Below are 24,758 nucleotides of genomic sequence, written 5' to 3'. Positions count from 1 at the left end.
TAAAGAAAACACACTTTATGAAATATTCAATGACAGCTTCCAAGAAGTCTTCATACCTTTTTAAAATACTGTCAGACTTTGCCATTGACCAGCTGTCCATTGCACGTGAACTTAAAAATATATACATTATTGAGATACAACTTTTTTTAAGCTAAAGAAGCATCATGGGACGGGAATTGTTTTCTGAGTAGGATTAGTAAAGAGTTGGGGCCTAAAGGTGTATGTCTATTTTAAAAAGAAATTTTCTGATTGCAGATAACTTCTCAATTTGATTTAGTGTCGAACGATAGTGATGGGGTTGATAAGTGAGCATTCATCGGTAATTCATCTTGTGCTGGTAGAAATTTACAGCAAAGCAGTGCTTTCCCAACAGTGACAAGCCCTATTAATCTTCTTCAGACACATTTCAATAGGTGTTCCCATCTGTGGCCAGCATCTAAACATTCTGGCATCACTGGCGACTTGAAGACACCTTCATTTCAAGTTACACTCGTGAAAATGTGATACTAGATTGTACTCTATTTTTTAACCTAATTCTCTCTCCTCATTCAATTAGCCTTTCTTGCCTAGATTTTCTGCTCATGTGTAACATCATTTCCCAGGGAGAGCTCTCAAAGATTTGGTTTCTCAGAGATGCACAATCTCCCCCAAGGTTAACAACTAACAACTTTTTTACAAATTAAAATTGCATAGATTCCTGTTCTGGCAGTCACTGGCCTCAGATTGCATATGTCCTTAGAAAGTAGAACCTGCTCAAATACAGCATTGAGAGGCCTGAGGAAAAGAGGAAGGCTAGAAATTCCATTGTGTTCATATTCGGAATGCAATTTGTTATACTGAACTATGATGCTTAATTTCAGTGCAGGGGAATGCCGGGAAAAGGAGAAGCAATTAGGAAAACCGAAAAAAAAAATGAAACAGCAGCCAAGTGTTCAAAACAGCCACATGTACTCAACATAGTCAGTCTATAGGATAAAATCCCTCTCCTGTTCTTTGCATCTGCTGGAGGACCTCCAGTTAAGAAAGAAATACAATAAGCACTTTAGGGATAGCTTATTTCACTTAAATTGCCTTTATCTACAAGCAACATGCTCTATCTGGCTGCAAGGTTAGTCTAGGTGAAAAATCTGGAGGGGGTGTTTGATTTTGGATTGCACCTAAGTGCTTTTTTGTGCCATTTCATCCTCATAATGGATTTGGTCTTGCAAGGTGGATTTGAACAGCATTTTTCTTGTTCACTTTAGAAATCATTCAAAAGAGAAAACTGGCTTACGCATTCTTAGTTTAGAAAGGTTAGATCTACCTGCATCATGAATGGATATTTTTAACTTTACTGAACTTTTTTGTTTGCACGTGATCTGACATGTATGTGTGTTACTAGTATGTGTGTATGTATATATGCATATGTATGTGTGTGTATATGTGTATATATATATATGTAATAAAGATATTCATTCTCAGAAAGATCTCCCGCCTTCACACAAACTATTTTTCACAATAATCATCTGAGTTTTTTACAGATCTCAAAAACCTTATTGTAGGTGGCAAGTTTAAATGTGCCATATTAATAACTTGTTACCCAAGACAAATTAAGTCCTTATATGTCAAAAGCACTTGGCACTGTATTATCTACAAGACAAGTATTTATTGAATAAATGTTGAATCCAATTTCATTTTAATGTGACTGACTGTATGTTTCAGCCTCTTAGAGATAAAAACACTCAGACCCATAACTGTGTTGCAACATTACACCTAACTAGTCTATTTCTATTATTGTCTCCTAACTTAGAATATGGAAAGAAGGGTTTTTTTGTTTTGTTTTTTTGGGGTTTTTTGGTTGTTGTTCTGAAGAGCAAGGGAAGAGATAGAAAAACGGCTGGCATTCAGCCTAAAGAGAAATCATTGAAACAAATTAATCCTATGCCGTTTAAATTGACGTGGTAATCCATCATCAGAGAAGGCAAACTCTGAAAGCAATCTAGAATCTGCCCTGCTCTTTCACTAGCCCTGGAGGCACAAAGATGGATAGTAAAGGAAAGGGGGGGGGATCATAAAAGTTAGCGATGCCTTAGAAAATAATAAAATTGGTTATATCAGCTTTCACTGTCGTGCCTCTGAAAACCTTCTTTGGAAAGGAGAGGTTAACTTTCAACAGTTGCTTTCCAAACTTTACCTCAAAGTGGTAGGTCATCTGCAGTTGAGCTCAGAGAATCTGCCTCCTTCTTGAGGCTGCCAGGCTATGGACTAGAGTCTAACCACTGCAGGACCCACAGTTACACAGAAACTTTCCTTATAAGTGGTAAGGGTGGGGGTTAGGATTGGGGTTTCTTTGGGGTTTTGTTGTTGTTTTGTTTTTTGGTGGCGGAGAGTGGGAGGGAGTCTTTTCTTCTTTTTTCTCCTATAATTATCTTGTTTTGCACCCAATGAAAAAGCATGTTATTGTAATTTTTAAAGTAAAACTTCTGTAACATCCCTAAAAACGGAGGCAAGCCATCATGCCCTGTCACTTATCTGTGTTCTTTTTAATTCTGGAGGCTTATTTTTCAAATTTTCTTCACTTCAAAAAGCCTGTGATATGTTGTTAAAACTTGCTCAAAATTCAAAAATCATACAAAACTGAAGTGTCCCATCTTGGTAGATAAGATGAAAAAAGCCTTGTAAAGAGCTCCATTGTAAAAACAATGATTCTGTATTTCCAACACACTGAAGCCTAAGGTTTTTGTTTTTGATTTTGTTTTCCTCTTTAGCTTGTATATGTAGTGATGTTTTATTTTTTGTTATTAGGGTTTTTTTGGGGGGTAGTGCAGAAACTCACCTCTTTACTATTGTCTGGACATAGAAATTTGAACACAGAAGTGAATATTATTTTCCAATTTAATAATGCATTGAGCTATAAAGGCAAGACAATTTGAAAATATTTTTTAATCTCAAAATCTGCTAACAATAGACAGTACGTGAAGACAAAAACCCAGATACCTTAGTGCCAAAGGCAAGAAGGCAGAAGCACACGAATATAAACCATACCCAATAGCTGCCCTATTTAAATTTATCTAGGATAGAGTTTCTTCTAGTTTATTAAAACTTTACATGTTCCTGAAACTTCAGAGTAAACATCACACCTTTTCTCTATAATTAGAATTTTATTCACTTTTTTTTTAAAGGGGATGAGTAATTCTTGCATATGGACTAACACTTTTTTTAAAAGTATTTAAGCATAAAAGACAAATTAGAGGCATTTCCCTGCTAAACAAGAAGAGAACAAAAGGCTCGTATATAAAATATTCATTCACAGCCATGCCAGTTGCAATTTTAAGAGTTGTTCGGAAAGAATAGATTCAGGTGTTTGTAAGTGTGTTTGTTTTTAATGGAACCTGGGAAATTTAAATAGTAGCTCTTCATTAACTGAACATTCAATTGCACTTTCTGAGAAAGATCTGATGCCTTTGAATTTGTTTTCTATGTATAAACAATGACTTCAGCACAATAGTATATGATTTTAAAAGCTATTAAATTAATCAAAATCATATGAAAAAAGTCAATGAGTAACTAAGCATAATTATTGAAGACTATAAAGAAAAACATTGTTTAATATTTTTTAAACCCCATCCCCCCTCGCTTAAATTTCACTTCTTTCTATTTGGATGGCAATATGGCAACAAAGTATATGCAAAATAAAAAATTCCACCATAACTTTTGGAGTCAGTAAATCCATTATTAACATGCATTCTGCAAGAAATAGGGTTGCCTAAATTTTTAACTTCTCCCTGACATGCGATGTAATGTGGTCCTGTCAATATATACCCAATGTGACATTTATCACTAAAGTCAATATTTTCTTCCTTCTACATTTTCACTTTTGTTTTAAACTATTTTAAGTGATATCATCTCAGTCAATTTACCTCAGTCAAGCACATTGTACTCCCTTTGATAAGGTTGATTAATTTATTATAAATTGTAATGTAGGGATAGGAAAGGTACATTTCTGTGTCCTGTATTCAAAATAAAAAAGATCAGTGTAAATTTTATTTAAACATTACACTTTGTAAAGCCTCCAGTTGATACTTCCTATGGTCAAAAAAACTGAATATTATGTTAGCCTCCTCTCACTTTTGCACAGAAGTCCTTTATTTTTAATGTGTATGTTCAACATTTCAAGAAACCATCCATTTAAGAAGAGAAGTGCAGTTGATAGTTAATTAATTATGTTTTCTAAATTCATACATTATGTTTTTCTATTATGGCAGTATATCTGTCTTTGTCCATTTACTTACTTCTCTAATTATATGCTTTATATTGAAACTGGGGTTTTTCTAAAAACCAACAGAATGGAAATTAGCCCTTGTTTTCTCCTTCTGAAATTCACCTTGAGTTTGTGGCTAAAGAAAATTAAGCAAGATAAATCTCCTTTGTTGTTCTGTTTGTATTTTCTTTAAGTACACTGATGCAGCTAATTAACAACATAAATTTACCTGGATATTTGCCTTACTAACACCTGCACATTTAAATGACTGGCACTTGATACCATTTGATTAATGCCTTTTTTGACATACCAAAAATGAACTGTCATTTTAAAGGTTTCATTACCAGTCTCCTAAGAGAAAAAAATACAGAATCAGACAACCTTTCCTCACCCTGTCCACTTCTAAATAAGAACTGATGTCCACATGGCTTTAGATATCTTTAAAACTTTCTCAGCTGGAGTTGCCTTGCAATATAATATTAAAAGCATATACAGCCCACATCAGACTTAGTTAAATGGGCAACAAATCCCTTATGCTAGCATCTATAGCTAGAGCCTATTCTCTTTTAATTCTTCAATTCATTGAAAAGTAAAATAAACAGAGTAGCATATTGTTGAATTTTAAAATAAATGTATTAGGCAAAAGATGTTCACCTCTTGTTTAAATGCCCTGCCAAAGCTACCAAACTGAAAACTGACGTTTTTACCTTGAAGTATCTTTCCATGATTCTGCAAGGCACAACAGCTTTACCATTACTAAGTTGCTTCAGCTTGTATTTTAACAATAGAGATTCCAAGGAACTCATTCAAAACTCTTTTTTGCACTGTTTTCTGCCAGACCCTCAGCATGTACACATGAGTGACAGCCTCTGTCTAGTGCTTGAGTATATAAACCTTTAATCTATCATGGAACTTCTACCACCATAAGAATATATACACACCCATGTGCATATACCTTCATTCACATAACTATTATATAACTACTCATTAAAAATGCCACCAGGTGTGAAAACAGCAGAATGGATTTTCCTAATCTCATCTAGATTTCATGGCTATAATTTGGCTACTGACAAGATTCTAAATTAGCTTTTACTTAAATGAAAGAAGGTAAAACGTATATTAGGATTTGTATTTTTTTAAAAACCTCTCCCACAATAATTAATTGTTGCATATATGTTAGAATTATTTTTCAAGTGAACTGGGTGGTCAGTTAAATAGAAGAAAATATTTCACTACATTGTGTTTTCTTATTCCCTAAAGTCCATCTCCGTGGAGTGAGCTGCCTTGATGGATGAAACTGTTGTCTCTCAGAATGGAAACCCGCTTTCGTAGGAAGGGTGGGGGTGGGGGAGGACCAGTGAAAGACAGAGCTCTAAAATCCTTGCAACTAGAGTGAATTTACCTCCCCTCTCTCCCCCTTCTTCCCTTTCACCCTTCCTTCCTTTTTTGCTACAGCCCCTTTGGTACATTAGTGTAGTTAACCTTCGCTCTGGCCGAGACCAAGAAGGGTTAATGGAGACCCGGCTTCTGACAGCCTCCAGGTCAGCGATGCTCTCGAGCTTCCATCGCAGGAATTAGAGGATTACCGAGGAATGAATTCGAGGCACCAATCGCCTCACACCTGAGCACATCACTCCAAGCCACTGGGATTCATACTTAAAAAAAAAAAAAAAATTCTCCCTTCTGAAAAACGGTTAATTAGATCTGCAGTTATATTTCCTGTTGCACCGAGGAGCCAAGTAGGGCAGCCTGAACTGAATTCCTCAATCTGCCAAGGAAATCGAGCAATTTGGGGAGAGGGAAAATAAATAAATAAATAAATAAATAAATAAATAAATAAATAAATAAATAAATAAATAAATAATAAAGCCAGCAAGCTATCGGTTTCTTCAGCAAGGGCAGATTTTTAGGAAAAGGTTAAGAGCGAGAAAGGGAAGAAGAAACGAAAAAAATTCTTCCCTTTCCTCACCTTCGGTCTCCCCTTTTCCTCCCGAAATTAGTGCCTTCTTGATTATTTGCAGCTGTTTCGAACCTCAAGGTTTGTTCACAGCAGCGACTGATGCCTCCCGCTTCCAGAAGTGAAAAGCCATTTTCGCGCCAGGACTTTGCTGCTTGAGTTTGGGGAGAAGGTTTTCTTCTCCTTCCTAGCAAACTCCACCCAAAGCCTTGCTAACTTCAGCGAGCCCCGCAAGCCTTTGCGCCCTCGCACTTTAGGCTTCTGCACCCAGCCTTGGGGCCACAGAACCATTTCCCTCGCTGGACTGTCGCTTGAGACCCCCAAAAGCTGATTTCCCGCCCTGGAGAGGACGGGGACATCCAGGAGGCGTCGTTGGTGTGTGTCACCCTGCCTCTGCCTTCCTGCTCCCCCTCAGACTTCCTCCCACCTGCCTAGGAGCCCCGAACCTGGAATCCACTTGCCCTGCGGTCCGCAGCGGGTTCCGCCACCCGGCGGCCGCCCTTGACACTGGGTGGGTGGGATGGAGAGGCAGCCCGCTGGGCTGGGCTGGGCCGCTGCGTCCTCTCTGGAACACTAGGGGAGACGAGGGGGCAGAGGTGCATCCGGGAGAAAGTTCGGGGATGCTGCGTGGCGCGCCGGGGGAAAATGCAACCCGTTTGGGCCACGTCGTTACTCCGGGAAGCTGCCTGGAGAGCCCGCGCTGTGCGGGAACCTGCCAGCATCTCCACGCCGGGCCTGCGATCCCCTTCCGTGGCCACCTGACCACTGGCACTCGCGACGTAGAGCCCCGTGGCGCCCAAGCGCTCTGCCCCGCGGCGGCCCGCGCAGCTCTCACCCAGCGCCAGCCCAGCCGCGCCGGGATGCGGCGGACTCCCTGCCGCTGGCTGCGCCCTCGCGTCTCCCGTCGAGGAGGGAGGGACACAGGCTTGCCCCCGGATGCTCTCTGGCGGTGGTCGGGTCGCCCCCCTCGAGGCTCGCTCCCCCCTCTCAGCCTCGCCAAATCCCTGAAAGCCCCGGCCCCCTTCGTCACCCCGGGGGCTTCTAATCACTCCGTATCGATTTCCCTAACTCTTTTCATCCAGTTGAAGACACATCTTAAAACACTCCAGCCCGGAGTGTGCTCTGGGCTTTATCCACACTAATAAAATGATTTACCCTTCTCTCTGCGCTCTCCTCACTGAGGAAAATCGTTCGAGCCCCGGCTATTTGTGTGTGATCAGTAAATATTTAGTGCGGTGACATCCTCAGCTAGGCTTCTGATCGATTCGGGGCCCACCGGGAGGTGCGCACGGTCAGGGCGGGGCCGCGCCGAGCCCGCCGAGGGGGCTCCTCCCGCCCTCGCCGCTAGCCGCTGATTTACGGCCTCTGCAACCAGCAAAGGGGGGCGAAAGCGCGCCGGGAAAATTGGCTTTTCAACCTTTTCACTTTTGACATTCAGCTGCCTCCCCAGGCTCTAATTCTCGCCCTACTCCCCCCTCCTCACCCCAACCAAGGGCGCCCAGTGCGCCCTGCGCGCCCTTCCTGCGGCAGCGCGCTGCGCTCGCGCCCCCGAGGCCCGGGGACCACCTAGCACAAGCCTACGCCTTGACGCGGGGAGGCCCAGTCCCCTGCCCTGGGAGTCGTCGCCTTCGGGGCGAAATGCACTCTGCCCGCCCACACCTCAGAGGGTGGAGGGGTTGTGGAGAAGCCGAGAGCTGCGGTGGCCCGGACGGGGAGCCACTGTCCTCGCTACCTTTTCTCCGACCCTCAGTCTTTTCCCCACTTCTGTGGCTGGTCCTCGACGCCCCTCGGGCCGGATGGCGTCGGGCGGGAACTTTACTTTCCTCGCAGAGATGCTCCCGTTTCCTTAGAAGCGGAAAAAGCGCTTAGCTTGGAGGAGTTGGAAGGGGGCCTCCTACCCTGATCTTGGCTGCCAGAGGGTTGCGGCCGCGGCAGTGAGAGTGTCCTCATCCCCACTGGCCTCCCCGAGGCGCACACTCCTTCCTTATTTCAGGGCCGCGCCCTGAATCTAGACACCAGGCAATGGGCCGACCTGGAGTAAGGCATGACACGCTCTCGCCCCCTCCTACAGACCCACCACCTCGGGCCGCTGCCTTGTCAGAGGAGGAAGATGTGAAAGATACTAACCCCCTGGGCTCCACCCCTCTGCAGTCGGGGGCACGGGCCTGAAAAACTCCAACACTGTTGCCCACCTGTTAGCGGCCCTGATCCCCTCTCACCTGAGGCCGAGGCTTCTGCAATTCCCCCCGGGTCCAGGGAGGGAGGTGAGCCACATCGCTGGTTCACGCACCCCTCCCCAGCGCTAGCACCCTCTCCTTTGTCGCACACGTGATTTTCTAAACCACTTTATCTGCAGACTATATCTTTATACTAATGCATACTTAATTGGTCCGTCTTGACTGTCCATATAAAACAATTTAATTAGGGTGCTTTCTTGCTTTGGAAAGCAAAGAAAAAAATCTGCCCAGTGCTTATTGTATTTAGCACCAATACAGGCAGAAAATGTAGCACAAGTTTTTGGTTGAAAGAGCACCTCTGTGCCCATTGAAGGGCGTTGATCCGAAAAGACAGAAAGGACAAGTAAAATCGATTTGAAGCGACCCTCTCTGTCCCTTTCACACCATTCAGAAACTCCATTCCTTCTAAGACAAAGACCAGAGCCTTGGGAATTCTCAGGGAAAAAGAGGACTCCAGTCCCACAAGCCTAGGGCACTTTTTAAAAACCTTCAATATTGCACTTAAAACCCGCTCTCGGTTCTGTGCCCCCCCCCATGCGGGTTTCACTGGCACCCTCTCCAAAGCGTCAGGCGGCGTGGCTGACAAGCCCCCACTCCTCTGCGGGCTCGGCCTTCTGGCCAGGCCGGACCAGGCTTTTAGGGTTAGTGCAGCCCTCACCTTTGACCCCCAAGATCGAAGTGGCTGCCACACTGCAGAGTGCAAAGCTACAACCCAGGCCAGAGTTAAAACGAAACAGCAAAATATTTCTCTACTCCCAAACCCAGGGAAACCAGTTCTGGTTCAGCCGCCTGAGCCACCTTACCCAGTAATACCTCACTCAACTTTTTTTTCTTCTTCTTTTGCAATGAACTGCCCTAGCCACCTCTAAAGCAGGGAACTTGGGTTGTCAGGGCTGCATCGCTGGGTAGCGGTGAGTTGTCCTCCATTAGGAACCCAAACACCAGGTTATCCGACAGGCGCCCTGGCTGGGGAAGGCAGTCATCGATCAGACCTGGCAGGAAAGGGAGGAGGGAGAGGAGGAGAGAGGAGGACGAGGGGAGGGGAGGAAACAGGCTGAGCTGTGATCACCTTCACCTGCCCTGAGCCCGGCCCCCCTGTTCAACTATCCCTCGACCTTCTGCTGGGGTTAAAGGGGGCGGGGGTGAAAGGGAGGGGGGCATCCCCAGTTACACAAGTGGCCTCCTTCTATAAGAGAATGAGTTCATCACCTCCCCAGAGAAGCCTCACCATCCATCCACTCGTATAACTGATGAGACAAACCACAAGGAAAAACTTCTGTAGCCCATATTTATGGTATTAATGAATAGTTAAAAAAAAATTTACACTTCTTATGATCAATATTCTGAGTTATTTCCCTCAAAGTATATAATTACAGTGTCTTCAGAGTTTTCATCATTGTTTGAGGTGGCAAAACTATTTGTAATTTTCATTAGCCAGTAAACATGTAATTAACATTCAGCACTGTGTTTAACTTAATTCCTGTTTAAGACAAGGACAAGAAGCAGCCGAAGAGGGTTAGTTCCATTTGTCAAGTCTGACATACATCTTACCATAACAGTTTCCTAAAATAAAAGATCCGTGTTTCCCCATTATTCTTCTCTTAAAACAAAACAAAAAAATTCCATTAGTTAAAACGGTATTAAACTGCGAGGGGAAGCATAGTTTATTCTCAAATTTTGCTAGTTACTGTATTCCTGCTTCCTTTATTCATTTTGGGAGGTGGATGTAGAGAGGGGGTGAATTAAGCATGCATTATCTGAAGACAGAAAGTGGGGAAACTCCTCCCCCCAAAGAAATAGGTTTCCTCTTCAGGAAAGTTCTAGAAGGGGAACTGGGAAGGGGGGACATGAATCTGCAGGGGAGAAGGAAAAATCACTTGGGGGGGTTGAGTTAAAAGTAGAAAATGAGGATTTCAACGGATTCCTAGGAAAGATGTTGCCCTCCTGTTTCAAGTTCTATCTTTGATCTAGGGTGAGGGGAGCCTGTCTGCCAGTCTGCGAGGCTGCTGCTTTTTTCCCCTCCTCTCCCACCTCTGTTTTTTTCCAACTTGCTTTAGGATTAGCCTCCATCCCTCTCGACCCCAAACAGTGGAATTTGGCTGTGCCTTGGGTCGTCTTTGCTCTGCAATATCGCCTATAGTTGTTGGCGGTTTTCTGCTGAGGCTGAGCCGTTAGCTCCAGCCTCCGACTAAACTCATTAAGTTGGGAGATTTTTTTCAATTGGACGGGTGTTTTTAAAGTCTCGTCTTTCCAGCCCCAAACAAGGTGTAACAACGCACTCTTCCTTCTAAGGAATGAGATGAGAGACAAGGATCACTCCAGACATCTCCTACCTACGGTTTGGGGTTTTTTTTCTTAAAGGCGAGGCTTGCATTCCTCAGCAGCTATGTACAAAGCTCCCTGAAACCTCGTCTCTCTAAAGTTACTGTGCAGGGCTTTCCAAGGCTGAGAGCGCCTAATACATGGGGAAGCACTTCCCTGAGGTGGAAGATCTCTCCCTTCACCTTTCCTCTTTTTCCCTGCAGGCTAGTGCCTACTTTTTATCAGTTTGCACAATCGCTTAGATAAACACCGAGGAGGAGATTCTCTTTAATTATCAAAGACACATCTTTTCAGGGGGCCAACAAAGCATTTATTTCACCCGCCAAACTAAAGGAGAGTTATTCCAGTTTAGAAGGAAGATGCAAGCGGTTTGGGACCTTGAACAAGGCAAATATGGTTTTGGTATGTTTACTTACAGTATTTTTTTCTCTCTCTCTCTCTCCTTTCTCACTTTCCTCCTTGTGCTGTGTGGGGTTGGGGATGACTTGGGGATTTTCAAAAAATCGGATTGCTAACGTGTATGAAATGCCTAGGACTGTGGTTTAAGGTGTTCGGGGAAGGGGGGACAGTCAATTCAATGCCTTGCCATATTTTATTACATGTGTGCGGTAGGAGAGGTGGTGGGGGGCGGGGAGAAGGGGAAAATACAATTGCGAAGCTGCCAAAATATGATTAAACCGAAGCGTAAAGACTGCGGTGCCTCCCATCTCCTCAAACTCATTTCCTTCGCTAGAGCAAACTAAAAACCAGTCCTATAAGCGTGTTTTTCCAAGCAATAGACGACTCGGTTTTCTAGCAAAGGAGCTGCTAGGCTCGCACTAAGCGTCAGAATTTACTGTTCGATCTGCCTCTGCGCTGTATTTTGCAACCTTGTGCAACTGACATCCAGCCAGGCAGGGAGGGAGAAAAGCTCTGCCCGGCGCCCTCGCCCGCGGCTCGGGGAGCAGAGCGCTCGGTTAAGCTAGGAGAATCGCAACGAGAAGGGTACTCACCATCGGGCGGGGTAGTGGAGCTGGCGTGCGGATTTCAGGCAAACGTTTACCTTTTTGCTGTCTATTACAACCGTGTCGGGCTGACTTAAGCAATTCTGTGCTCTGTCCAGAACGTTCAAGGAACGGTTCCTCATTTTTAAAAAGCCAGCGAGAGAGACGACAGAGACAGAGAAAGAAAAAAGAGAGGAGGGGGTGAGGGGGACGCGCATAAACCCAGTTCAGAAAAAAAAAAAAAAAAATCATCACCTCTCCGGCAGTGACTCAGGAAACGCAGAGGTGGCGAGATCGGAGTCCGGTCCAACCAAGCCAGAGCCAATTAATTTTAAACCCTGAAGAATTATTCAGATTAAAATGTACAGAAGTTTCATTCTGCTATGCCTACGTGAGCTCAAAGTCGTTTCCCTTTAAGAGCTCTTTTCTTTTAAAGTTGCGTTTTAGGCAGCGAGGACTCTTACACTAGGGGGCAGACAGATACTGTACTTGCTCCAATCTTAAGCAATTTTTTCCCTCCCAGCATATGCTCTGATTTAGCACTGTAAATTTTTCAGAGGACCCAACTCTGACAGCCCCTGGTGATTTTCAAAGTACCACAAGCCAGTGGTTAAAAATTGCATTGACTTGGAAGTTCAGAGAGACACAATGGAAGCCCCTTTCTCTATTCATGGAGCTCCAGTGTGGTGGAAGAGAAAAACACACACGGACTAGATTGAGGGGAAGGAGGAATTCAATGAATCCTGGTGGACAGAACTGGTTTCTACTGAGTTCAGAGTTAATCTCGACATTTGCTGAGGTCTGTATTCATATTATGATTTAATTTGTGGAGAATTACAGCCACTTTCTGGAAGAAAATCATATTCCTGGGTGGCTTTTTTTCCCCCTACAGTAAAACAAATGTTTTTTCAACTTTCTCCGGCCAAATTAAAGCTTGCCATTCTTCTCATTAAAATAAATTTACATCTACAATAAAAGACTGGGCTGGATTTTCTTAAAAAAAAAAAAAACAGTAACAACATATTGATATTTATCTTTTAGCCTTAGAGCTGTTTTAATCAAGGAATATGAGCATCTCAGAAGAAGACATTTTAAAATATTTTCTCCTTGTTTTTCTTCTCAGTCTGCAGTCTTCTCTCTTCTTCTATACAATAAATTAACTACAATTGAAATGGTCATTTTTTGTTGTTTTTGTTTTTTGGCTTTTTAATAGCACCCCCATAACTGAATGAGTCCTAAAATACAGAGTAAAACACCTCTGACTTATTGGCAGCCCTGTGGTTGTATGCCTATCAGGATCCAGAGCTGTAGGAGATGGTTGGGAAATCCTTCATTTTAAATCTGAAGCCATCAGAGCGTACTTCAAATACCAAAAATCTCAAAGTGTCCTGGAGAAGCTCTTCTTCCTCAAAAATTTCCAACTGCATGTTTGTAAAAGGTGATCTTGCCATGGAAGTGTCTGCACCCAAGAGGCGAGTTTAGGATTTCCTTATAATCAGTTATATCTTCTATTAAATTGAGATGGGGATGCCCATTAGATTTTCTATCTCAACCCCAGCCCTACCACATCTCTGCTGAGTTTGCCCCTAATCTACTGACATTTGTAGCATTAGGAAATTCCTCAAATCATAGAGGTTGAAAAGAAAAAGAGTAAAAAAAAAAAAAAAAGCACAGCCTTCTCCGAAATGATTTCTTTTCCATCCTTCTCGTCCTCTTTAGGAGAAAGTTATATTGTGTCTCTAATCAACCTGAAATTTTCTGCCTGGCTTTGCTCTATGGCAATCTCATTACACACCAGGTTTATGATAGCTCAGTGTCCACTATAGTTTTTTTTTTTTTTTTAACAACTTCCAAATAATCCCAGCACCTGCAGCCTTAGTGAAATATGTGATTTCAGCGGAGGAAGGGTGAGGGCTAAGGAGGTTTCAAGAATGAAGCATAAGGAGAATCTTTCCTTCCCTATAAACTAGTGCCTATCTGCCTACATCTTCATTTAGTTCCTACCTCGTATTCTCCCCATGTGTGTAAAGGGTATTGAGTGCAAAGTGCAATCTATACATGTCAGTTATATGTATGGTTTATTATTTTTTAATCCTTCATCACTCCGATTTTTTAAACTATCAAGGATGCTTTCCTATGGTCATTAATTTACTCTTTGTGTTCATGTTTCCTGAAGCTCAACATGTTTTGTGTAAAATATCTTGTTCATAAACCTGGTTGCATACCAGTCTACAGTTTTTTCTTGGTGCAAAGAGTGTATGATGGAGTCACAGTTTTGTTCTATAAATTTTGAATAATCATAATCCACTAACTCGTCAAAATCCAACAGACAGGTTACTGATTTGGAATACAGTGTGTTCTGAGGGGCAATTCTAGATGTTTGATGTTTAAAACCAAAAGCCCTGGAATTCAGAGACATAACTGGCTTGATTTTAGCACATTGAGCAGAATGGCACAGGAGATGAAGTTGTTCTCATTGCAGTGAATCTCCTGAGGAAGAATATGGCTTGTGCGTGATTCCTGTGAGTTGTACTTGTTATTATTCCCAATTTGGGGCAGAATCTCTGGGTGTGTTTTAATGACTGTATGAATGCTTAAAAGGAACTTGAGGAACAATGAAGTCGTACTCAACTGTTCTATTACCTAGAAGCATAGTCGCTGAAGCCTTTGTCTGTGTACATTGACAAATGCGCATCTGATATATGTGCGCTTACATATGTGTACAGAGGGTATGCACAGGGGACGCTGGGAGGCTGCCTCCGCTTGTCCATCAGCGGGCAGAAAGGTCTTTTCACCTCTCACCACGACTGGGTGTGTGGCAGGACGTGGGCTTGGGAGTTAGCTGAAACTAACGAGAGAGGATAAAGTTGAAGAAAATTGATTTTAATTGCATCATGACAATGAGATGAAGTCTATTTCTGCTTCTCAGCATCCGAGATGCTTTATTTGAGCAATTAAAATGTCAGGCCACATTCCTGTGAAATGTTAACCCTACAAGGAAAACACAGCCACTGACGGCTCCTTTTCTCTAAAAAAACGAAAGAGAGAGAAAGAAAGAAAGAAAGGAAGGAAGGAAGGAAGAAAAGAAAGAAAGGAAGGAAGGAAGAAAAGAAAGAAAGAAAGAAAAAGAAAGAAAGGAAGAAAGGAAGGAAGGAAGGATGGAAGAAAAAAAATAGCCACCAAACCAAGCAAGTGATCAGAGTAGACTAAGGGAAGGGTCTACCATCACCCGGATTTGACCAAATGTTTCGTTTGGAAAATGCCTGCAAGCTCGGCTCGAGGCACCTTCCCATCCTCACCCACTACCCCTCTGCAAAGAAACCGGGGAACTTTTCTCTTTCTCTGGTACTGTGGGCATAAAGATGCGCTGGGAGTCCCGGGTGGTGCGCGAACAACGGATTTGGTGGCATCGCCAAGTTGCGAGAGTCGAAGTCCTCGATTCCATCCAAAGCCTCTCGCGGAGCCTTTAAGAGGCGTTGTGTGTGCGCGCCGCGGTCCTCTCCCCTCTGGAGCGGAAACCTCGGGTGCGGGGTGCGGACAGAGCCGTGGCCGCGCGCCCAGGGCCAGTGTGGGCCCATCCCCCGCTTGGCAGTGGCGGCGGCACAGCCGCCCCCTCCCCGCCCCCCTTTGCCCCCCGCGCCAGGGCCGCGACACTGCTCGCGCTAGGACCGGGCTGAGCCCGCGGCCGCCATGGCGGGGCCGCCGCGCTCCGGCCAATGACTGCGAGGGGGCGGTGCGCGCGCGCCTGGCCAGGCCAACCCCGGCTGCTGCCTTATAAGGCGCGCCGTCGCCATGGCAACGTGCGCTAAGTTGCAGCAGTCGTGTCAAAGTTCACTATATAGAGAGCTCAGTGAGCTGATCGCGGAGAAGCCACTTCTGCCAGCCCCGGCGCCTATAAATCGCATTCCCTCCCGCGCCCCCCTTTTTAGCATATTTGATCACTTTGATTCTCTGTTCTTTTCTCTCCGCGGTGTGTGTGTGCGTGCGCGCGTGTGTGTTTTCTTCTCCTCCTCCTCCTCTCCCCGAGTTGTCTTCTTTCTCCGGGTGCCGTGCTGCCTTTTTTCCCCTCTTTCATTCTTTCTCTCCGTCTTTTCCTCCCCCCTCTGCGCACGAAGGATGTGCTTCTAGGTGGTGATCTGCCCTCCTCTCTCTCTTTTATCATTTCTCCCCCGCCGCCGGCGAGTTGACTCTTTCCCTATGTGTGTGAGGCGGCGGCGGCGGCAGCAGCAGCAGCAGCGGCTCCGGCGGCGGCAGCAGCGGCTTCAGCGGCGGCGGCGGCGCTAGACGCGGCGGCTCCGGGCCCGACCCGGCGGCTTCGGCGGCGGCGGCGGCGGCTCCAGCGGCGGCGGCGGCCCAGGCGGCCCGCAGGGAGCGGCGAGCGGCCTCTATCCGGCGAAAGCGGGCGGCGGCGGCCGGAGCAAGCGAGGCGCGCGCCGGGCGCCTGTGGCAGGCGGCGGCGGCGGCCCAGCGCCAGGACGACGCCGCGCAGCGCCCGACGCGGACCACTTTCATGCTGATTCCCCCGGACCCGGGCAGCGCTCCGGCCACTCCGTGGGCCGCCGGCCTCCGCCCCGGCCTGCCTGGCTCTCTGGGTGCGCCCGAGACCGGCGCCTCTGCTCTCCTAGTCCTCCTGATTTCGATGGCTTTCCTGAATGGCTGACTGTGGGCTGCCCTGGACTTGGCCCCCGGACAGTCGCCTCTCCTCCTCCACCTCCTCCTTCTCCTCCTCTTCCTCCTCCTCCTCCAACTCCTCGGCTGCACACCAGCTCTGAGAGCGAGAGAGTGAACGAGAGAGGGAGGGAGAGAGTGAGAGCGAGGGAGATCTTTGGAGAGATTTTTTTTTTTTTTTTTTTGCCTCTTACTTCTGTCTTGAAGCCAGACAATCGACTTGCAGCTCTCCCTCCCCTCCCTCTCTCTCCACGTTCTGCTCCCACTTGCTCTCCCCCGGCCCCATCCCCTCCCCTCCTGGCGGAAAGCCCCCCGAAAGCAACAAAGCTGAGCCGAGAGAAACAAACAAAACAAACACACCGGGCCAGACAAGCAATCGACAAAACTTTGCAAAGCAGAAACAAAAAAGGAAAAACTAACCAACCTCAACCAACCAGACCCCGAGCCACCCGGGGCGCCCTCTCGCACCCTTGCACACACAAAAGGCGGCGCGCCGGAGCCCGAGACCCGGGAGCCGCCGCCGCCAGCAGCCAGGGGAGCAGGAAGTCCGGACGCGGCCCCCATAGATATGGCAATGGTAGTCAGCACGTGGCGCGACCCCCAGGACGAGGTGCCCGGCTCTCAGGGCAGCCAGGCCTCGCAGGCGCCGCCTGTGCCCGGCCCGCCGCCCGGCGCCCCGCACACGCCACAGACGCCCGGCCAAGGGGGCCCGGCCAGCACGCCGGCCCAGACGGCGGCCGGCGGCCAGGGCGGCCCTGGCGGTCCGGGAGGTGACAAGCAGCAGCAGCAGCAGCACATCGAGTGCGTGGTGTGCGGGGACAAGTCGAGCGGCAAGCACTACGGCCAGTTCACGTGCGAGGGCTGCAAGAGCTTCTTCAAGCGCAGCGTGCGGAGGAACCTGAGCTACACGTGCCGCGCCAACCGGAACTGTCCCATCGACCAGCACCACCGCAACCAGTGCCAGTACTGCCGCCTCAAAAAGTGCCTCAAAGTGGGCATGAGACGGGAAGGTATTGGCCTCTCATTTCTACCCCCCTCGCCTGGGGTCCCGGGGCCCTGGGTGCGTTTGGCTAGCCTGCTCTGGGTAAGGACACGGAAGCCCCAAGCTCTTCTCTTCGTATTGCAGCTGAAAGGGGTTTTATACTAGAAGCAAGTTCTGCATTGGAACCCAGATCCCCAAATCCGCATGCTTTGGCCGACTGATTTCCTCTTCTACTCTCTCTTCGGGCTCTTTTAATTTTCTTTGCATTGACTGCCAGTTCATTCGAGTTCGCCTTTCTGCAAGTGATGGGGTGTTGTTTGTTGTTGTTGTTTTAAAGCCTTGTTTACTTCTCTTTCCTCTCAGTTTTTTTTCTCTCTCCTTGTTTTTCTTGCATGTTCAACACATGTCCCTCCTCCCCACCCCTCTCCCCAGCCCCCACCCGCTCAAAAAAAAAAACCCCAAAAAAAAAACCCCAACAACCTGAGATTGTACTTTTGTACAGGAGGTTCAAATTACAAATGGCAATTTTACGCACTTCGCCGTATTAACGCTGCCGCCCGGGCAGCACTCATGTGACCCTCAGTGGATTAACATTCGGCTGAAAAAAAAAAAAAAAAAAAAACCTCTGTTTTCTTTTTTCCTTTCACTTTTGAAAGGAGGAGAGCGCGATAGGGAGTTAGGGGAAGGGTGGGCGAGGGGCCCTGGGCGGCTGCTTTCGCTCTGAGCGAGTTGGGTCTTTGTGATATGAAATTCGCCGAGCGCCGCAAGCCGTGCTCGGCCAATGGCGCGCTCTGCGCCGGGCGCGGGCTCCGGGTTGGGGCGAGCGAACGCCGCGGTTTCTTTGTGTTTCTGCGAGAGCGACTCTCCCCGTCCGGCGTCAGATAACAGCTCGTGCCCGAGCCTGGCCGGCTTTCCCCGGCCCTCCCCGGCCCTCCCCGGGCTGCGCCGGCCGCCCGCTCCCCGCCTCTCCCCGGCTTCCTCTCGCCTCGGCCGGCCTGTCTCTCCGCCCTCTCCCTCCGTCTCTCTTCCTCCGAGCACACCGATTAGGAGGCCGCCAGACCTCGGTTCTCAGCTTGTCTCTCACCGGGGGTGGCCCGCGGGGCTGGGGTTGCGGGGTTGGGGGAAAGCGGTTCCGGGGTGGCCACAGGCCGTCCGGGGTGCAGCTTGATGTCTTTTGCAAAAGCGTCTCACCCTCCCCCCAGCCTCGCCCCTCCCGCTCCCTCTCCTCCAATCAATAAAAAATATCAGCCGTTTAGCAGTAAGGAAGAAAGATGCCCCCAGAATGCTCCATCCCTCCCATCGTGCCGGGGACCGCGAGGCAAAGCGGCCAATTCTGGGTCCTCGGCCGCCCAGCCCGGAGTGGGCCTCCGAGGCCAGTGTGCCGCCCTGGCCGCCAGAGCTTGCCTGGGTGGTGATTTGAGAGGAGTGCAGCCGGGCTCCCGGCGACTCCCAGGTCTGTGGCCCTAGCGCGCTGGTGAGAGGGGCAGGCCTGCCTGTTCCTGCGCCCCGCGGGGTCTGGGTCAGGTGGGGGTCGGGCTGGGGCAAACCCTGACGGGGGAGCAGGGGAACGAAGCTGGTCATTAACTGCGGAGTGTCTCCTTTCCTCCCTGCAGCGGTGCAGAGGGGCAGGATGCCGCCCACCCAGCCGACCCACGGGCAGTTTGCGCTGACCAACGGGGACCCCCTCAACTGCCACTCGTACCTGTCCGGATATATTTCTCTGCTGCTGCGCGCCGAACCCTATCCCACGTCGCGCTTCGGCAGCCAGTGCATGCAGCCCAACAACATCATGGGCATCGAGAACATTTGCGAACTGGCCGCGCGGATGCTCTTCAGCGCCGTCGAGTGGGCCCGGAACATCCCCTTCTTCCCTGACCTGCAGATCACCGACCAGGTGGCCCTGCTTCGCCTCACCTGGAGCGAGCTGTTCGTGCTGAACGCGGCACAGTGCTCCATGCCCCTCCACGTCGCCCCGCTACTGGCCGCCGCCGGCCTACACGCCTCGCCCATGTCCGCCGACCGGGTGGTCGCCTTTATGGACCACATACGGATCTTCCAAGAGCAAGTGGAGAAGCTCAAAGCGCTGCACGTCGACTCCGCCGAGTACAGCTGCCTCAAGGCCATAGTCCTGTTCACCTCAGGTAGGAAGGAGCCCTGCCCTCTCATGCCCATGCGCTCCTAGCTCAGAGTTAGGGCCTAAACTCTTCGGAGCCCCCAGAACTAGCCCAGCCTCCCCCTTAAAAAGCCAAACTGTCTGTGCAACTTGGAATGGGAACTTTGCATAGCTGTTGGGGCCCCACCAGGCCTGTCCTGGGGAGAGGGGAGAGGAGAGGAAGGCTGGGTTGCAAGAAGGATGCTTCAGACACAGACTCTCAAAATAGGCCATGGGGAAGCCTCTCAGGCCTGTTCCCCTCCCACCAGACTAGGATGCATGCTTCTGCTCCTTCCCTTAGCTCAGGCCCTCTGGGCCAGCTGAGCCTGTGGAATCTCCTCTACCCCATGGCTGTCTCTGTCACCCTGGCTGAACCTCTAGAAGATGCCCCTAGGCACTGGAGCAGTCTTGGTATCATCCCTGCAGGGGAAAGTTTGCCCCTGCAGGGGAAAAGTTTGCCTGCTAATTCAGTAGGAGTTGGAGCTCCAGGCACATCCAACCTGAGGGCAGCAATTTTCAAAATCATATTTTTATTAAAACAATGCAGACTGCCAGGAGAGGGGAAAGAGCTGTCAGAAAGGGGCAAGAGGAAGAAAGGGGCCATCATAACTCTTCAGAATGCCTGTAGGGGGTTGAAGACTCTGGCCTCTCGCTTCCCCTGCCCAAGCAAACAGTTAAGGCAATTTTCAAATAACCCGAAGTGTATGCCAACTTGGGCTGGGTATGAGTATTGCTTGAGATATAAAACCATCATTGACTGCATTATGAAATCTAATTAGTTTGCAGGTAGTTTAACCTGTGTGAGTAATAGACCTAATATTAATTAACTCTTGAGGCCAAACGATTGTTGAAGGTGTCTGGCTTACCACTTTGGGCCACACCTGAGCCTTTTGGCTGCCTCCAGGCTGAGTTCAGCAGAGCCCAGGTGGGTGGAAATCACCCCTTCCACATTCCTGTTCTAAGTTGTCAGCTGATCCCTTTGTCACGGCTGAGAGGGGAAGGGGTTCCCAGTTCAGGATAACAAACATCTGGACCTGGGTAGGGCTTGGAACCTAGTCACCCACTGCAGGTTTTGCAGCTTGTAATCAGGACACGAGGAGAGCTGTGGAATTCCTGTGGCAGACAAAAAGATCCACAGTCTCTTCCTTACTGTTCCAAGGAATTCTGGGGGCCCAAGTCATTAGCTGAATCTATTGCAGGTTCTGAGTCCTTAACCCACTGTCTTTTACATATTGCTGCTCTTCACATAAAATCCACCGCCTCCACTGCCACCCCAAATTCTACCTTTGAAAGTCCTTAGGTAATCAATTAAAGGACAGTGTCTGGGCAAGGAAGAGCTGTATGCAGAGGCTTGGATCTGGATTATTTTTCTCGGGGGACCTGTCATAACTAGAACATTTGCCTGATGCAGAGGTACAGGCAGGATCTTCCCCTAGCCTATAGCCACCTTCACCCCTTCCCAAAACCCTAACCCAGCCCAAGTTCCCAGACCATCTGGGTGGTGGTTCATTTCTTGATATCCTTGTTAGCTCTTAGACTTACCCTTGGTCTTCCAAGGAAAGAAATGTCTAATACTGTCGTAACAGTTTAATTTATTACTATTTGCAAAATGTAGAGGCCTGTGTGGAGAATGCAAACCACCTCACAAAGAGATAAAGGTTCCTGTTATCTGATTCTGAGACAGTCCGCTGTAAGAAGGAGTCCTATGCAAACAGATCTTTTAATTCCTGATCACAGACACCAATGCATTCTGTATACATGCAAAGTCCTAGATCCACACATGAGGAGATTGTATGTGTGTTCTGTTTCTTGGGGTGGACGTGGTGGCAGCTCTTTTTGAATATCTGCTTTAAGAATTCACAGTATGCATGTGTTAGCCCTCATCTTGCCTGGGGAGCCCCCAAAGGTCAGGTCACAACCTGCACTGCCTTCACTGAGAAGCCTCTCATTTCAAAGGCACTTATTGTATTTTCACGTATCCGAAAAAGAAAAGTGTTTTCCTGAAGATAACGGGGAGGGGTCTCTTCTTGCAGGGACCTGGGTGTAAAAAAAAATAAATAAATAAGGGGGGGCTGGTAGTAGGAGAAAAAGGGAGAGAGAAGAAAAGGAGGGAAAAGAAACAGCTCAAATGAACAGAGAGATCACAGTTTGCATGGCTGCCCTTCAATAGGCTAAACTGACAAGATCAGTTTTAAAGGGCCACTTAAATCAGTTTCAAAGACTGGAGAAAAATGAGTCGCCCTCTTTGGGGAGAATCTGAGGCTGGGTCGTGGGCGCCATTACCCGGGGCTGGGCCAGGTTGTTGCCCCCCCACACACTGTATAATTATAAGCCAAACTATTATTTACAGAGGAGGAGGGGGCAGAGCACTGGCAGTTTTGGTTTCATCTGTTTGTCTGTCTGTTTACTGACCTGGGCCAGATTTACCCAATGCACTTCGCTTGGGCCTCCCAGTGACCAAGCCTGAGGACTCGGACAGGGAAAGCCTGCAACGCATTGAGCTGTGTTTTTATTTTAAAGCAAATACCCCAGGACCATCTCTTGCGGTCCCCACCCCCCCAACCCCCTCCATCCCAGTTTTCAGTATGTAGGCATTTGCTCCAACTCCGGTTGGGGCAGTTTGACAGAGCACTGTACACACACCTCATGTGACCCATTTCAGACCTCTTAATCTGATGACTGAATTCTTCGTCTTCTTCTTCTTCTTTTTTTAAACTTTCTTCCAGATGCCTGTGGTCTCTCTGATGTAGCCCATGTGGAAAGCTTGCAGGAAAAGTCCCAGTGTGCTTTGGAAGAATACGTTAGGAGCCAGTACCCCAACCAACCAACGCGATTCGGAAAGCTTTTGCTTCGTCTCCCTTCCCTCCGCACGGTCTCCTCCTCAGTCATAGAGCAATTGTTTTTCGTCCGTTTGGTAGGTAAAACCCCCATCGAAACCCTCATCCGGGATATGTTACTGTCCGGCAGCAGTTTTAACTGGCCGTATATGGCAATTCAATAAATAAATAAATCAAGATAAGAAGGGGGAGTGAAACAGAGAGAAAGAAAAGGCAAAAGACTGGTTTGTTTGCTTAAATTCCTTCTATTAAGAAAGGATATAAAAGGATGTTACAAGTTTGCTAAAAGAAGAGAGGGGAAGAATTTAATGGACTGTGAATTTCCAAAAAAAAAAAGACTGTCAAATGAACTTTTACAGAATGCATTAAAAAAAACAAACTCCTGTGTCGTTCAGAACAACTTGCTACTTATCATTTTTGTATAAAAAGGAAATTAGTCTTTTTCTTTTTTTGGTAAATTTTGGAAAAATATTGCTAAAAGTGCATTTAAGGAGATTGGGAGAAAAATTAGCAGAATGGAGAAAGTAAGTCTTTTTTTTTCCAAATTATTAATTGTCCTGTGTCTATGTACCTCTAGCTGTTCTTTTTTGTACTTTTCTGGTTCCAAACCAGTTTATTCTGTGGTTCTATAATAAGTTTTGATATAATCTTGGCTTCTTAAAAACTGTGTATCCTTAAAATATATGTTCTGCAAGAATTAAAACTCAGTCCATGAAAATATCATAGGAAGACATAAAACTTTAAAAGGCAACTCAAAGATGATGGAAACGCACTTACAAGTGGTGACCAAAAATTTTAGGTGAAGTTGAGCACTCTAATTTGAGAACTGGAGGAACCACATACAACACTTAACTTCCCCTACCCTCCCCACCCCCCCAAAAAAAGATACCATGACAAACCTAGCTTTTTAAAAATATTTTAAGAAAGAGAATGAACTGTGGAATTTATTGGCAGCCAAGGAATGTGTCCAAGACACATGCTGAGGTTTTGAATAAAAAGTGAACTTTTGTAATTTGAATTGGGTCCCGCTTACTTCTTGAATTGTTATGAAAATCCTATATCTGTTTGTATATTTGCAAACCCTTTGTATTATAATTGTTGATATTTTCCCTTTTTAAAAAATACCATTGAAATCAGCATGACAAAATAACACTGTTGGCACTTATAGGTAACGTGATTGATTCAGTATCTTAGAGTTTACAGTTTGTGTTTTAAAAAAACTGAAGGTTTTTTTTTAAGTGCAACATTTCTGTATACTGTAAAAGTTATAATAACTGAACTGTTTGGTCGAGTCTTTGTGTGTTATATTCCAAGGAAAATTGAAAGTATTCAGAAATTAAAATATTATTTGATATCTGAAACCTGTTTGGCTGTCCCCACTCACTGTCTTTCCTTCGAGAAGCCCCTGTGAGCTCTCACTGAGCTGGGCCGGGGGCTCTATTTGTTTACTCCCCTCAGCCAGTTTGTTCAAAGGTAGACTAGTGTATTTGCCTGTTTAATTTGGGTGTGTGTGTGGGGGGAGCTGAAGTTAATGGTTTATCTATGGTTTAGGAAGTGCCATACTGATATAGTAAACCACCCCTATTCACCTAATCCTTCTTTTAATTAAAAATGGATTTTCCAGGAAAAAAAAAAGGCCCTTATATTTGTCACACTTAAGTGCCTGCTTAGGGAAGGTATTGTGAAAAGTATTAGAAATCTTGAGATCAGTATCTATTTTATGATCAGGAAAAAAATACTGTTTTGTACATTTCTGACAGTTACGCAGAAGACCGTTCAAGCAGGCTATCACAGCCTTGTAAATAGAAGGCAGTTGTTTGCAATGAGTTTTTCCTTAAGTAGGTGTGATTTTTAAAAATATTCTGTGGTTCTCATCTAGTGTGGTTGTTGAGAGGATTTCAAATTCAGTGGTATAGCTTAGAGCGGCTGAAGGGTTTATTTTTAATGTATATATGATAACTTGCAGTTGGCCTTCCTCCCCCCTCCCCCCGTACGTTCATTCTGTGAGAGCATGACCACAGGTCAAGGGAATCTTTTCCATTGGAGTTCTGTACATAAAAACACGTCGACATTTTGACATTTCAGATTGTGTAGATGCAGCCTGTACTGCTCTTGGGATCCTTTGTCCTTAAAAGCCAAATTAAGAAAAGGAAGAGAAAGAAAGAAGGAAACTTTACAGGGTGTGCGGATTTGGAAGTATCTTGTTTTGGAGTCTTTTCCTCTTTCTCTTTTCCTGGTTCGGAGGAAGCTCGGTGTGTGGGAGCTTTTGCAATTTTTGTTCCTATTGAGGCTTTGCAGCAGCCCCACCACTATCCCGTGCCGTGGTTTGATTTTAAAAGGGGGTGGTGGGTAAGGGGATGTGAAAGAAAAGGGATCATTT

At 46.8% G+C, this 24,758-nt stretch overlaps 1 protein-coding gene across 1 annotated transcript; it reads left to right on the top strand.

Moving 5' to 3' along the window:
• The first annotated feature begins 16,282 nt into the window (after positions 1–16,282).
• Positions 16,283–23,725, top strand: NR2F2 (nuclear receptor subfamily 2 group F member 2). Its single transcript, XM_082648694.1, has 3 exons — positions 16,283–17,417; positions 19,003–19,530; positions 22,268–23,725. Exons 1-3 carry the CDS (start codon positions 16,976–16,978, stop codon positions 22,540–22,542), a joined length of 1,245 nt encoding a protein of 414 aa, XP_082504820.1. The 5' UTR covers positions 16,283–16,975; the 3' UTR covers positions 22,543–23,725.
• The last annotated feature ends 1,033 nt before the right edge of the window (positions 23,726–24,758 follow it).

This window comes from Grampus griseus (assembly GCF_964374135.1).
Source record: "Grampus griseus genome assembly, chromosome: 2".
In the NCBI taxonomy this organism is placed as follows: Eukaryota; Metazoa; Chordata; class Mammalia; order Artiodactyla; family Delphinidae; genus Grampus; species Grampus griseus.
The sequence above is the reverse complement of the archived record's forward strand: the minus strand, read 5'-3'. Positions and strand labels throughout refer to the sequence as shown.

Excerpts from the sequence above, each read along its gene's own strand:
- NR2F2 (XM_082648694.1), top strand. The coding sequence starts at position 16,976 with ATGGCAATGGTAGTCAGCACGTGGCGCGACCCCCAGGACGAGGTGCCC. Across the intron at positions 17,418-19,002 it reads AGTGGGCATGAGACGGGAAG|CGGTGCAGAGGGGCAGGATG; the intron begins GTATTGGCCTCT and ends TCCTCCCTGCAG. Across the intron at positions 19,531-22,267 it reads CATAGTCCTGTTCACCTCAG|ATGCCTGTGGTCTCTCTGAT; the intron begins GTAGGAAGGAGC and ends ACTTTCTTCCAG.